Source organism: Thamnophis sirtalis, unplaced genomic scaffold (assembly GCF_051295495.1).
Source record: "Thamnophis sirtalis isolate CommonGarterSnake01/CBP01778 unplaced genomic scaffold, rThaSir2_p1.2 scaffold_2, whole genome shotgun sequence".
NCBI classification, from domain to species: domain Eukaryota; kingdom Metazoa; phylum Chordata; class Lepidosauria; order Squamata; family Natricidae; genus Thamnophis; species Thamnophis sirtalis.
The window spans coordinates 58199647-58215224 of NW_028261382.1; the positions used below are offsets into that span (position 1 = coordinate 58199647).

General features: G+C 50.0%; 1 protein-coding gene across 1 annotated transcript; it reads right to left on the minus strand.

Moving 5' to 3' along the window:
* Positions 1-18: 18 nt before the first annotated feature.
* On the minus strand, positions 19-14301 carry WSB2 (WD repeat and SOCS box containing 2). Its single transcript, XM_087705680.1, has 9 exons — positions 14199-14301; positions 11969-12140; positions 8117-8349; positions 5065-5199; positions 4341-4441; positions 3212-3384; positions 2032-2145; positions 931-1038; positions 19-401 (listed from the first exon to the last, which is right to left on the minus strand). The coding sequence occupies exons 1-9, from the start codon at positions 14266-14268 to the stop codon at positions 239-241; spliced, it is 1269 nt and encodes a 422-aa protein (XP_087561806.1). The 5' UTR covers positions 14269-14301; the 3' UTR covers positions 19-238.
* Between the last annotated feature and the right edge of the window lie 1277 nt (positions 14302-15578).

Below are 15578 nucleotides of genomic sequence, written 5' to 3' on the forward strand. Positions count from 1 at the left end.
CCCAGAAAGCCTGTGGTGGTGGTAACTGGCCAATTTTAATTATGGCAAAAGATTTCTTCCACGCGGCTAGTTCAGAAAAAGAGAATTTGCCAACAGTATCCTTGGCGTCATTTTCTCAGCTAGGAAATGAGGTTGCTTCCTTGCTTGGCATCCCAAAGAGTTTTGTCTTGTCTTGGTGTGCAACACGACGCAAAGCGAGAAACGGATCAGTCACAGCAGCGCCTCCTTTGGGCCGGTGTCATAAAGTCCTGTAGGTGAGGAATTCCTTCATCTTCTTGGGGATGCTCAGCGCCTGGACTTGGTAGCTGGTGAAGCAGCCGCGGAGAACTTTCCGGCACAAGTGCTTTAGAGAAGACAGAGCTTGAGGTGCTGTCCAAAACTGGGCGTGGCCATCTCTGGTCCTGCAACAGGAAGAGCAGAACTGAGTTCATTCATTAAAAAGATGCGGAGACTCGAGGAAGAGTGCAGAGAAGAGCAACCAAGAGGATTAGGGGACTGGAGGCTGAAACATGAAGAACGGTTGCAGGAACTGGATATGTATCATGAAAAGAAGGACTAGGGGAGACATGATATCAGTCTTCCAATATCTCAGGGGTTGCCCCAAAGAAGAAGGAGTCAAGCTATTCTCCAAAGCACCTGAGGGCAGGACAAGAAGCAATGGGTGGAAACTAATCAAGGAGAGAAGCAACTTAGAACTAAGGAGAAATTTCCTGACAGTTTGAACAATTAATCAGTGGAACAACTTGCCTCCAGAAGTTGTGAATGCTCCAACACTGGAAGTTTTAAAGAAGATGTTGGATAACTGTTTGTCTGAAGTGGTGTAAGTAGATGGTTCATAGACCTCTCGGCACACTGCATACACTTAAAATCTCTCCCACCCCCCCACCCCCCTTTGCAACAAAGTCCACACGGTTCTCTCCCAGAACTTACCCCGTTGCGATGATCCCACCGTGTGGAAAATAAGTGCAGCAGAGACCGTTCTTCACAGGAGCAAAAGCAACAGGATTCTCAAGCTCTAATGCCCAGATCCGGAGGAGCCTAAAGGAGATAAAAGTGTTCTGACTGAGGCTGCCCGAGAGCATGAAGCAAACTCCTTGTCCAGACAAAAAACACTTTTATTAATTGACACTGAATTCTCATTCACTTTCAGGAAGTTTTTCAAGGGAGGATTTATAGTCACAGACCTTATCTGACTTGGAGAGCTGCCATTCCAATATCTGCAAAACTTGGCAAGGAGTCGCGGAGAATCATGAACTAATGAAGCGAATTAATGGTCTCCTGCAAACTCCACTCCCCTATTGCTCCTCTTTTATTTCCTCTGGGAGGGGCCATTCATTGTCCCCCTATGGCCTTACTCCCAAGTCAACCGCTGTTCTTTAGTTGTTCCCTTCGTCTGGCAACTCTGCGCATGTGTACACTGGGAACAGGCTCCAGCTGTTCCTCTGCCTCACTGATGTCAGACTCTGAAGGCAGCTGATAACTGTCATGCGGCTCTGGCCCCCTCTCTACCTCCGACACAGAGCCCTCCTCCGAGCCTTCCCCAGACTCCAGGACTGGCCCATGTTCCTCACCAGTCTCCTCACTGTCCGAATCTGCTGCTAGCTCCACTGTGGGGCCACAGCAAAAATAGCTTTCTTGCGTTCCAAAGTTGAGCCCAAGAACCAAACTAAATAAAACCAGCCGTCTTAAGCTTCCATAGGTTTTGGAACTCTTGACTCCCATCTCACCTAGCCAGTGCGACCTGATGGGACCTGTAGGCCCAATCATCTGGAGAACATCAGAGGAGTGGTGTCAAGCTGCCCCCGCCCACCCAGTCGGCCACGCCCAGTGAGTTAGCTTCAAGATGACCATGTCCACCCAAATGGCCACACCCACCCAGTCAGCCATGTCTACCCGGCCCCCTGAGGTCAACCACAGCCCTGATGTGGCTCTCAATGAAATTGAGTTTGACACCCCTGAGGTTAAGACACAATATCTGGGATAGGATCCGTAGCAACGTAAGCATTTCCGTTCCACTCTGGAGTCTCTCACCTGTCGTCTGCCACTGTGGCAAGGAAGAGGCCTTCGGGTGAGAAGCACACCGACCTCAAGGAGCTGGTGTAGAAGTTCACACCTTGGTCCACTGCAGGTTGCAAGGGGACATGCCTGGGAAGAAGGAAAAACAGGTTGGAATCATCTTACTAGCCAACCTGGGGGAGAGGGGAGGACTATCAGCTGCTGATGAAAAACACCTGTAAATACACCCAGTTCAATCCCTTGGTAAAGCTATCTAAACCAGCAGTCACCAACTGGTGGTCCGTGAGAAAATATGGATGGTAAGGTGGGTTATCAACTACAATGCAATACAATAGCAGAGTTGGACCAACCCCCTGCCTAGGCAGGAAACCCTACACCGTTTCAGACAAATGGCTATCCAACATCATCTTAAAGACTTCCAGTGTTGGGGCATTCACAACTTCTGGAAGCAACTTCTGTTCCACTGATTAATTGTTCTCACTGTCAGGAAATTTCTCCTCAGTTCTAAGTTGCTTTTCTCCTTGATTAGTTTCCACCCATTGCTTCCTGTTCTACACTCAGGTGCCTTGGAGAATAGTTTGACTCCCTCTTCTTTGTAGCAGCCCCTGAGATATTGGAAGACTGCTATCATGTCTCCCCTAGTCCTTCTTTTCATTAAACTAGATATACCCAGTTCCTGCAACCGTTCTTCATATGTTTTAGCCTCCAATCCCCCTAATCATCTTTGTTGTTGCTCTTCTCTGCACTCTTTCTAGAGACTCAGCATCTTTTCTACATCATGGCGACCAAAACTGGGTGCAGTATTCCAGGTGTGGCCTTACCAAGGCCTTATAAAGTGGTATTATCACTTGACGTGATCTTGATTCTATCCCTCTGTTGATGCAGCCTAGAACTGTGTTGGCTTTTTTGGCAGCTGCTGCACACGGCTGGCTCCTATTTAAATGGTTGTCCACTAAGATTCCAAGATCCCTCTCACAGTTACTGCTATTGAGCAAGGTACCACCTATACTGGTGCATTTTGTTTTTCTTGCCTAAATGTAGAACCTTGCTCTTTTCACCAGTGAATTTCATTTTATTAGATAGTGCCGAACTGCTAACACTAAAGTCTTACGCTAAAGTAGAATTAATTCATCTGGGCCTGCTTGCCATCTAGCCCACCTCGCAAGGGCATCATCTCTCCGTCCACCTTCCTTACCAAAGGGATCTTAGTTTCTCCCCTGTGCAGGGATCCCAGAGGATCACGCAGGTGTCGTAGGAGGCAGTGGCAAGCAGAGCGGAATCTGGAGAAAAGTCACAAGACGCCACGCAGCCTTGGTGGCCTTCGAGTTTCCGCAGCAGGCGATAGGAGCTCATGCTCCAGAGCAGAGCCTGGCAGGGTGAGAAACGACAGCAATAAATAGCAATAGCTAGCAATAGCACTTTAGGCCACCGGGGGGGGGGGGGGTGTTGAAAGGTGATCGCGTCACGTGACATATCGCAACATGGGGTTTTTTTTTGCCTTTGCAGAGCGGGGTGGGCGTGGCCTGTGAGTGACGCATCTGGCCTGCAGGTCACCCGCTTGACAGGCCTGACTTAGACTTATATACCGCTTTACAGTGCTTTGTTACAGCCCTCTCTAAGTGGTTTAGAGTCAGCCTATTGTCCCCAACAAAGGAAGAACAATAGCAGGGAGGGAGGAAGAAAGAAGGAAGGAAGGAAGGAAGGAAGGAAGGAAGGAAGGAAGGAAGGAAGGAGAAAAGGAAGAGCAATAGTAATAGCACTTATATACCACTTCACAGTGCTTTACATCCCGCTCTAAACTGTTTACAGTCAGCCATCTGGGCCCTCATTTTATCAACCTTGGAAGGATGGAAGACTGAGTCAACCTTGAGCCAGATAGAATCAAACAGCTAGCAGTGGGCAGAATTAGCCTGCAATACTGCATTCTAACAGGAAGGAAGGAAGGAAAGAAGGCAGGCAGGCAGGCAGGCAGGAAGGAAGGAAGGAAGGAAGGAAGGAAGGAAGGAAGGAAGGAAGAACACTTAGACATATATCGCTTCATAGTGCTTTACAGCCCTCTCTAAGCCATTTACAGAGTCAGCCTCTTACCCCCAATAATTTGGGTCCTCCTTTTACCCACCTCAGAAGGACGGAAAGCTGAGTCAACCTTGAGCCTGGTGGGATTCGAACTGCCAAATTGCTGGTGGTCAGCAGAAGCAGCCTTCAATGCTGCATTTCAACCACTTGGCGACAAATCTAAAGGCAGATTGCCACCAAAGATCTATATACCAACCTCATTTCTCACTATCAACAACATGAGCCCTTCCCGTGTAGAATTAACTCACTGATTTCTCTCCGGCCACGGAGCAGAGCATCTGACCGTCGGGAGAAATGGAGCAACCGTAAACCCACTGCAAATGTCCAGAAAGCACTTTCAATTCCTTCCCTAGAAAAAAAAAATAGAAAAGGGGAGGGGGAAAGTGAGGATTAGAGACCCAGATAGGAAGTCTGAATGCTACAAGTCCCTCGGCTAAGGATGTCCAACAAGCAGGGCCTCCGATGTTTCAGGGTAAAATACAAAGGAAAATTGCATTGAAAAAGGAGAGATTCAACCTGGAAATAAGGAGGAATTTTCTAACAGTGGGAACAATCAACCCATGGAACAGAAGTTGCCTTCGGAAGTTGTGGGAGCTTTACCACTGGAGGCTTTCAAGAATAGCAGTAGACTTAGCAGTAGACTTATATACCGCTTCATAGGGCTTTCAGCCCTCTCTAAGCGGTTTACAGAGAGTCAGCATATTGCCCCCAACAATCTGGGTCCTCATTTTACCCACCTCGGATGGAAGGCTGAGTCAACCCTGAGCCGGTGAGATTTGAACCGCTGAACTGCTGATCTAGCAGTAGCCTGCAGTGCTGCATTTAACCACTGCGCCACCTTGGCTCTTAAGAAGAGACTGGACTGCCCTCTGTCAGAAAGGGTGCAGGGTCTCCTGCTTGGGTGGGTGGGGGTTGGACTAGATGACCTACAAGGACCCTTCCGACTCTGTCAATCTGTATCATCATTCTTACCATTTTGACCGAGGTCCCAGACACGAAGCGTTTTGTCCCGGGATGCGGAAACAAGAATGGAACAAGGGTTGCCAGGTGCAAAGCTCAAATCCCTCACCACATCTTGGTGCCCCACAAGGTGAAAAAGCAAGTTTCCTGCCGAGAAAGAGGCAACGAGCAAAAGGAAAATGACACGTTTTGTCGAGGATTATCGGCAGCTTAATTGCCGAAATTCTTGTTAACATTATGTCTTTGTGTTTCAACCAATCTCTTAAAACAAACATACCTGGGCCGTATTGAGGCAGGGTGTGAAAGAAGCTTCACACCAGAGGTGGGTTGTTGTGGGTAACTCCCGGTGCGGCCATACGGCTAGTGGCCGGGAGCAGCTGAGAGCATACCAATACGGTGGCTCGTTTGGCCTGCCCGCCCGCCCGCCCTCTATAGCTGTTTTTATGGCAAATGGACCGAGTCCAAAGACCGAGTGACTATTGATGCTCCCTCCCAAAGATTGGCTACTTACTCCATCTCTCAGGCTGGGGGGTGAAATTATACGCTCCTCAGACAGGGTTCGCAATTTGGGAGTCCTCCTGGACCCACAGCTGACTTTAGAACACCATTTGTCCACTGTGACCAGGGGGACCTTTGCCCAGGTCCGCCTGGTGCACCAATTGCGGCCCTACCTGGACCGGGAGGCCCTCCAAATAGTCACTCACACCCTCGTGACCTCAAGACTGGACTACTGTAACGCGCTCTACATGGGGCTGCCCTTGAAGAGTATTCGGAGACTTCAGCTTGTCCAGAATGCAGCCGCGCGAGCGATTGTGGGTGCGCCTCGGTACACCCACGTCACACCTATCCTCCACGAGCTGCACTGGCTGCCCATTGGTCTCCGGACGCGCTTCAAGGTGCTAGTCATTACTTTTAAAGCCCTACATGGTTTCGGACCTGGGTACTTGAGAGACCGCCTCCTGCCAATTACTTCCCATAGACCTATTAGATCCCACAGATTAGGCCTCCTCCAAATTCCATCTGCCGGCCAATGTTGACTGGCAACTCCCCAGGGGAGGGCCTTCTCTGTGGCTGCTCCGGCCCTCTGGAACGATCTTCCTGTGGAGATCCGGACCCTTACCACCCTTCCGGCTTTCCGCAAAGCAATTAAGACCTGGCTGTTCCGGCAGGCCTGGGGCTGCTGAATCTTTCAGCCCCACTTGAGAGACCGCCTACTGCCAATAACCTCCACTAGACCGATAAGATCGCATAGATTAGGCCTCCTCCGAATTCCATCAGCCAGCCAATGTCGGCTGGCAACTACCCGGAGGAGAGCCTTCTCGGTGGCTGCTCCGACCCTCTGGAACGAACTCCCCGTGGAGATTCGTACCCTCACCACCCTTCAGACTTTCCGCACCACCCTTAAAATCTGGCTGTCCCAGCAGGCCTGGGGCTAAAGACCCTAACCCCGCCCGAATGGTATGACTGTTGTGCTTTCTTTTAATAATGTATTGCCTTATGTCTATAACTTGTTTGTTATCCCCTCCCCCCTGAATTGTGAGCTGCCCTGAGTCCCCTCAGGGAGAAGGGCGGCATACAAATAAACTAATTCCAATTCCATTTGAAGGGTATGACTGTTGTTGCTTTTAAAATGTGTATGTCTTCTTATTTTTTTATTTTTATTTTGTACCCCCTCCCTTTTGATTGTTAGCCGCCCTGAGTCTCTCGGGAATAGGGCGGCATACAAACTGAATCAATCAATCAATCAATCAATCAATCAATCAAATGGTAAAGTGTGCATGCGCGCAGAGTGTGCGGTGCCGGCGCAAGCCCCAACAAGCAGCTGGTTGTCGCAGGGGTGCTGGATTGTGTATGTGTGTGCAGCGCATGTCCAACGTGTGCACTAACAGACCGCGATCACCATGCTTCACACACACATGCCTGTATCTGTAAGCAAATTTGTCAGAGTGTGCACCACTGTTTTGAGACAAACCACTGTTTTGAGACAAACCAGGAGCAAAATACAGGACACAGAGGTTTTGTCTTTCAAACAGTGGTTTATCTACAAGGCATATACAGTAATATACGCCTTGTAGATAAACCACAGAAGTGACTTACAGAAGTGAGTACAGCCCCCTCACTTTTTGTAAATATTTCGGTATATCTTGCCCACAGTTTAGACATTAATGGCTGTATGTTGCATTATTTTGAGGGGATAGCACATTTACACTGTTATACAAGCTGTATACTCGCTACTTTACATTGTAGCCAGTGGTGGGTTTCAAAAATTGTTCGAACCTACTCTGTGGGTGTGGCCTCCTGTGGGGGGAGTGGCTTGCCGCCCATGTGACCGGATATGAAGATGCCGACGACACTTGTCAGAACCACCTTAAGTTACCTCACACACAGCACTGGCATGCATAAGAATATGATGTAAAGTTGTTTTTTAAAAGGCATCTTTGGTTTGCGTTAAGACAACTTCAACACTGGCAATGTTCTGATTGCACCACAAACGCAGTAGTCATCCTTACCTTTCACAGAGGCCCTGAGTTTTATAAATATGAGCATGATAGTGTAGAATAATCATATCTAAGGACCAGTGGTGGGTTTCAAAAAAAATTGGAACCTCTTCTGTAGGTGTGGCCTGCTTTCCGGGTCCACTGGTGGAACCTCTTCTAACGGTAGATTTGACGAACCGGTTCTACCGAATAGGTGCGAATTGGTAGGAACCCACCTCTGATTGTAGCCAAGTGTCATTTCTTCCGTGTTGTCACATGAAAAGATCCACTTAAATATTTACAAAATGTGAGGGGGTGTACTCACTTCTGCATATATACATACACATACTAGGCAAAACCAGGCAATCAATCAATCTTCAACTATAACATGGAAGCGTACTCAGAGAGAGAGAGAGAGAGAGAGAGAGAGAGAGAGACATGGCCTCCCTTATATACATAGTTTCTTAAAGTGGCAGTAACCCTGCTGACACATTCTCATTGCATCAGTTTACAGCCTTACAGCAGCTGATCAGCTATCATTACCTTAACAAAATTGCCCTCTGTTTCAGGAAATGAAGGCAACTTACCTGTTTCTACTTCCCAGACTTTAATCTGCCCGTCATGTAATCCTGTGGCCAGGATCAAGCAAGGAGAGGTTTCCTTCCAGGGGAGATACTTATGTGATTGGGGCGGCAGCCACGAACTAAATGCCAGACCCCAGACAATCTGTCCACATTCCAAGCTCTTCTCCTTGGTCCCACCGTAACCCTTGGCCTTGGTTTTTGCACACTGGTTCTTGGGCTCCAAAGCTTTGACGTGGCTGCGGTTGGAGCAGAAGGAAGAAGGTCAAAAGAGATCTTCGAGTTAGAAAAGATCCTTGAAGTTGCTTCCTTCTTTCCCTTTCGAGCAACATCCCAGATTCCTAATTATTAAGAAACTGGAAACTTCAGGTGTCTTGAGGAGGAGAACCGGTGCAAAACTTGGGGAAAGTATTTTCTCTCAATCTTTCGCCTGCAAACAGGAGCCTCTATGCCAGGGATGTCAAGCTCAAGGCCCGTGGGCCACATCCAGCCCACAGGGTGCTTAGATCTGGCCCGTGGGGCCACCCTAGAAACAGCAAAGGGTGGCATGGTGCTTCTGCCAGCAAAAAGGGGGCCACTGTGTCCCTTCAAATATAGATATAATTCAGTCCTTTTCATTTCAGTGGACCAGGAGTTCTGGAATTACGCTGGAACACATGGACACCCACACACACACACTCCGAGGGTTGTTAGGGTTATCTTACCGCCTCCTGCCATTTACCTCCCAAAGACCGATAAGATCAAACAGATTGGGCCTCCTCCGGGTACCATCGGCCGGTCAATGTCGGCTGGCGACCCCCTGGGGGAGGGCCTTCTCTGTTGCTGCCCCGGCCCTATGGAATGATCTCCCCGTTGAGATCTGGACCCTCACTACTCTTTCAGCCTTCCGTAAAGCCACTAAGACCTGGCTGTTCCGGCAGGCCTGGGGCTGTTGATTAGCATCATTTTAAGTGTATGTATGTTGTGGAATTTTAAATAATTGTATTTCTATTTTAATTTTTATATATTCCCTTGTTTGTGTGTAAGCCGCCCAGAGTCCCTAGGGAGTGGGTGGCATACAAATGTCAATAAACTTCCAAACTTAACCCCCCACAGTATTTGTTTCCAGACAGTAAGTCATCTGTGTACCAAGTTTGGTTGAAATTGCTCAAGGCTTTCCAGAGTTATGCTGGAACGCACACAAACGCAGCCAGTTTTTATTTAGATAGATAGATAAAGGCGAGATGTAGACAAATAGACAAAGCAAACAAACTCTTCCTAAAAGCCAGGCTTTTTCCCTTCTAGTTTTCTAACGTGCAAACTTAATTTGAGGATTTTACGCCTGCTGCATCTTCCCTTGGTCTCCTTTCAAGTCTGAAGAATGACAGGAGAGCAGCCTTCCAATGTCTCAGGGGCTGCCCCAAAGAAGGGGTCAAGCTATTCCCAAAAGCACCTGAGGGTAGAACAAGAAACAACGGGTGGAAACTAACCAAGGAGGGAAGCAACGTATGAAGAATGATTGCAGGGTTTGGGTTTGGCCATTCTAGAGAAAAGGAGGACTGGGTGGGACATGATAGAAAGGTTCCAATATCTGAGGGGCTGCCACAAAGAGGAAGGGGGTCAACTTATTTTCCAAAGCACCTTGAAGGCAGGAGAAGAAGAATCTAATCAAGGAAAGAAACAACCTAGAACTAAGGAAAAATTTCCTTAGAAAAATAGTGGAACAACTTGCCTTCAGAAGCTGTGGGTGCTCCAACACTGGAAGTTTTTGAAAAAAGAGATTGGACAACCATTTGTCTGAAGTGGTATAGGTTCTCCTGCCTGAGCAAGAGGATGGACTAGAAGACCTCCAAGGTCCCATCCAGCTATTCTATCCTATCTCCCTATCCCTATGCCATTATTCTATTCTATTCCATTCCCTTCTGTATTCTCTCTGTTCCATTCCATTCCTGCCTGAGCAAGGGGATGGACTAGAAGACCTCCAAAGTCCCTTCCAGCTATTCTATCCCTATCCCATTATTCTATTCTATTCCATTTCCATTTATATTTATATTCCTATTCTATTCTATTATTCTCTATTCTATTCTACTGTACTCTATTCTCTGTAATCTATTCCATTCCTGCCTGAGCAAGAGGTTGGACTAGTAGACCTCCAAGGTCCCTTCCAACTATTCTATCCCTATCCCATTAGTCTATTCTATTCCATTTCCATTTCCATTTATATTCCTATTCTATTCAAAACAATCTGGAAAAAAGGACAATTCCATTTCCATTTATATTTATATTCCTATTCTATTCTATTATTCCCTATTCTATTCTATTCTATTCTATTCTACTGTACTCTATTCTCTGTAGTCTATTCCATTCCTGCCTGAGCAAGTGGTTGGACTAGTAGACCTCAAAGGTCCCTTCCAACTATTCTATCCCTATCCCATTATTCTATTCTATTCCATTTCCATTTATATTTATATTCCTATTCTATTATTTCCTATTCTATTCTATTCTCTATATTCTATTCTATTCTATTCTCTATATTCTATTCTATTCCTGCCTGAGCACCAGTATGCGGACGATACACAGTTGTATCTGTCCGCCCCGTGCCAACTCAATGAAGCGATGGACGTGATGAGCCAGGGTCTTGAGGCCGTTAGAGACTGGATGGGGGTTAACAAGCTTGTGCTCAACCCAGATAAGACCGAGTGGCTGTTGTGCTTCCCTCCCACGAATTGGCCAAGTGTTCCATCTCTCAGGCTGGGAGGTCAAACATTACACCCCTCAGATAGGGTTCGCAACTTGGGAGTCCTCCTGGACCCACAGCTGACCTTTGAACATCATTTGTCAGCTGTGACCAGGGGGGCATTTGCCCAGGTTCGCCTGGTGCACCAGTTGCGTCCCTACCTGAACCGGGAGGCCCTCACAACAGTCACTCGTGCCCTTGTGACCTCTAGGCTGGAGTACTGCAATGTGCTCTACATGGGGCTGCCCTTGAAGAGTATTCGGCGACTTCAGCTAGTCCAGAATGCGGCCACGCGAGCGATCGTGGGTGCACCTCGTTTCACCCACGTAACACCTATCCTCCACGAGCTGCACTGGCTGCCTGTTGATCTCCGGGTGCGCTTCAAGGTGCTACTTGTCACCTACAAAGCCCTTCATGGTATTGGATCTGGGTACTTGAGATACCGCCTACTGCCAATTACCTCCACTAGACCGATAAGATCGCATAGAATAGGCCTCCTCCGAATTCCATCAGCCAGCCAGTGTAGACTGGCAACTACCCGGAGGAGAGCCTTCTCGGTGGCTGCTCCGACCCTCTGGAATGAACTCCCCGTGGAGATTCGGACCCTCACCACCCTCCAGACCTTCCGTGTCGCTCTTAAAATCTGGCTGTCCCGGCTGGCCTGGGGTTAAAGACTCTAACCCCACTCGAATTGTATGACTGTTGTGTTCTTAAATGAGGTAGTGTTTTCATGTTGTAAATTCTTTGTCCTCCCCCCCCCTTTGAATTGTGAGCCACCCTGAGTCCCCCCAGGGAAAAGGGCGGCATACAAATAAAGGGAAAATGAAAATGAAACTGAAACTGAGCAAGGGGTTGGACTAGTAGACCTCCAAGGTCCCTTCCAACTATTCTATCCCTATCCCATTATTCTATTCCATTTCTATTCTATTCTACTCTATTCTTCCCTATTCTATTCTACTCTACTCTACTCTACTCTACTCTACTCCATTCCTGCCTGAGCAAGAGGTTGGACTAGTAGACCTCTAAGTCCCTTCCAACTCTGCCATTCTCTCTGATTCTGACTATCAGGAGTCCAGAGGACCTGGCAGTCCCAAAACTTTCTTGGGAAGGGGCTGCAGCATCACCCTGTTGTGGATACTCACTGCTCAGTCCCATGCAAAGGCCACGGGAGCAGCCTGACCACACAGTGGCCCTGTGACCAGGCAAACCAAGTCCCGTCGGCGGAGAAGGCCACACTCCAGGTCTCACAGCTGGATTTCCAGTCATGCTGTTGGGGTCGTCCCGGCTTGAGCTCGGCCACGAGGAGGGGCTCTCCTGGGGAGAGGGTAGCCGTTGCATTACAGAGCAGACCCCTCCCACATAGATGCAGTCCATACCACGAAAACCAGAAAATACAGGGATACCTCGGAAACCCACGTACGACCACCACGGAGGCACAAACTTATGTTGCTAAAGGGAGACATTTACTAACTGAGCTTTGTCCCACTTTACAACTTTCCTTGCCAGGGTTGTTAAGCGAATCCCTGCCATTCTTAAATTAGTAACCCGGTTGTTAAGCGAATCTGGCTTCCCCTTGAATTTTGCTTGTTAGGAGGTCATTAAAAAAGGGATCACATTACTCCAGGACACAACCGTCATAAATGTGAGTCGGGGGTCAAGCGTCGGAAGGTAAATCTCATGACCATGGGGATGCTGCAATGGTCGTAAGTGTGAGAAAGGGTCATGTCACTTTTTTCCCCCATGCCAGGAGAAGACAAACCCATTGTGGTAGCTAAGGCATGGAGTTAGGAACTTTGGGGCCCTGAGTTCCAGTCCTGTCTTAGGCATGAAGCCAGCTGGGTGTCCTTAGGCCTGTTCCCTGTCTCTCAGCCCTAGGAAAGAGGCAATGGCAAAACCCACTTCTGAAAATCCTTGCCAAGAAAATTACAGGGGGATTCGTCCAGGCACTCAGTAGGAGTCAGGAAAGGGAAAGGGGGAAGCAAAGGGAAAGGGGGGGGGGGAGGAAAGAAAGGAAAGGAAAGGGAGGAGGGGCAAGGGATGGGATGGGAAAGGAAAGTGGAAAGGAAAGAAGGGGAAGGGAAAGAAAGGAGGATGGGGAAGAGTGGAGGGGAGGGGAGAGGAGGAGGATGGGAAAGGGAGGGGAGGGGAAAGGGAAGGAAAAGGAAAGGAAGGGAAAAAGGAAGGGAAAGGAAAGGGGAAAGGAGGGGAAGGGAGGGAAGGAAAGGGAGGAGAGGCAAGGGATGGGATGGGAAAGGAAAGTGGAAAGGAAAGAAGGGGAAGGGAAAGAAAGGAGGATGGGGAAGAGTGGAGGGGAGGGGAGAGGAGGAGGATGGGAAAGGGAGGGGAGGGGAAAGGGAAGGGAAAGGAAAGGAAGGGAAAGGAAAGGGGAAAGGAGGGGAAGGAAAGGGAGGAGAGGCAAGGGATGGGATGGGAAAGGAAAGAAGGGGAAGGGAAAGAAAGGAAAAGAAAAGAGGATGGGGAGGGGAGGGGGAAAGGGAAAGGAAAAAGGAAGGGAAAGGGGAGGAGGAAGAAAGGAAAGGAAAGGGAGGAGAGGCAAGGGATGGGATGGGAAAGGAAAGGGGAAGGGAAAGAAAGGAAAAGAAAGGAGGATGGGGAAGAGGGGAGGGGAGAGAAGGAGGATGGGGAAGGGAGGGGAGGGGGAAAGGGAAAGGAAAGGAAAGGGGAAAGGAGGGGAAGGAAGTGGAGGAGAGGGAAGGGAAGGAGGATGGGGAAGGGAAGGAAAAAGGAAGGGAAGGGAAAAGAAAGAGAAAAGGAGAGGGGAAAGGGGAAGGGAGGGGGAGGGGAAGAGGAAGGGAAGGGAGGAAAAGAAAAGGGAGGGTGGGAAAGAAAGGGAGAGGAAAGGGGAAGGGGAGGAAAAGGTTAAGAACTGCTGAGTGGCTTAAAAGCACCAGGCTCCCCAACTGGGAGACCCTGAGTTCGAGTCCCACCTGCGGCACAAATTCAGCCAGGGGTCTTCTGGGCCAGTCAGCTCCAGAAGCAGGGCAAGGACAAAGGAACCCCTGCAAATCTTTTGTCCAGGTTTGTCCAGGCAGTTGCACACCCACAGGGAGACGCACAGAGGGGGGAAGGCGGGATCTTGGGGACCCTAAGCGGGGAAGATCCCAGGGCCTCCTTCAAGGTCCAATGCAGAAGGAGAGCCCTGTTGGTTCCCTCCCCTTCCCGGTGTCCGAGACCCCCATGTCCGATTCAAGCAGGTGATGGGAGGCGGCAGGCGCATCGGGGAGTTTGTTTCTGCCTTGGGAAACGCCCGGGTCGCCCTTCTCGCCCAGCCTGGCTCGCTTTCCCCGGAGGCGCAAGGCGCAGGGTGCAGGGCGGGGTGGGGTGGGGGAAACCGGCGCGCCCACCACTCACCTTCCACCGCCGCCTCTCCCCCCGGGGGCAGCCGCGGCCGGCAACCGTCGCCCGTGGCCGCCGCTTCCATCCGGGGCCGCTTCCTCTCGCCGAGCCCGTCCCTACCCGGGAGGAGTCAGATGACGGCGGGCTCGCGGAGGATGGGAAGCAGGCGAGCCCGAGCCGGCGCGCAGCCCAGGGACGGGGAGGAGGAGGAGGAGGAGGAGGAGGCGCGCTCCGCCCCTGCGCCACTTTTTGCGCCCTGGGCGCACGGCGGATGGCGAAGGGGAGCTGGTGGAGGTGCTGCAAGTGATTTACTCGGGAGAAAGTTGCCTGGCCCGAACTCCTTTCCCTCGGCTGCTTTCCCCATCTGGCGCTTGCTGGACTTCAATTCCCATCCTCCACAGCCTGATGGGCTTTCGTGGAAGGAATAGTCTGATCCCTACAGCTGCTTTCCCCATCTGGCGCTTGCTTGACCACTGCTCCCATCCTCCACAGCCTGATGGGCTTTCGTGGAAGGAATAGTCTGATCCGTCCAGCTGCTTTCCCCATCTGGCGCTTGCTGGACCGCAGCTCCCATCCTCCACAGCCTGATGGGCTTTCGTGGAAGGAATAGTCTGATCCGTCCAGCTGCTTTCCCCATCTGGCGCTTGCTTGACCACTGCTCCCATCCTCCACAGCCTGATGGGCTTTCGTGGAAGGAATAGTCTGATCCGTCCAGCTGCTTTCCCCATCTGGCGCTTGCTGGACCTCAACTCCCATCCTCCACGGCCTGATGGGCTTTTGTGGAAGGAATAGTCTGATCCCTCCAGCTGCTTTCCCCATCTGGCGCTTGCTGGACCTCAACTCCCATCCTCCACGGCCTGATGGGCTTTCGTGGAAGGAATAGTCTGATCCCTCCAGCTGCTTTCCCCATCTGGCGCTTGCTTGACCACAGCTCCCATCCTCCACAGCCTGATGGGCTTTCTGGGAGGAGGAGTCTGGTCCATGCAGCTGGGGGAAGGCTGGAGTGGGCTCCTTGGTGCATTCTAAGCTATGCTTTGCTTGCACTTCGGTTCTTTACCCAGCCGAGTCGTTATGCGAGACCTGCCCAGTTTGCCTTCATGATATGACTCATGGGGTAATAAAACCTCTATACAGGGAGTCCTCGGTTTACAACAGTTCATTTAGTGACCGTTCCAAGTTACAACAGCATTGAGGTTTAACAACGGTGATTGCGTGTTTTGCTGATTGTCGGAGCTACTGGCCCGCTCGAAACGGCTGAATCCCACCCCTACTTGTGGCCATTTTTCACACTTACGACGGTTGTAGCATCCCCATGGTCATGTGATTTACATTCAGACGGTTGACAACTGACTCACATTTACGACAGTCGCAGTGTCCCGTGGGTGGGTGGGGTGG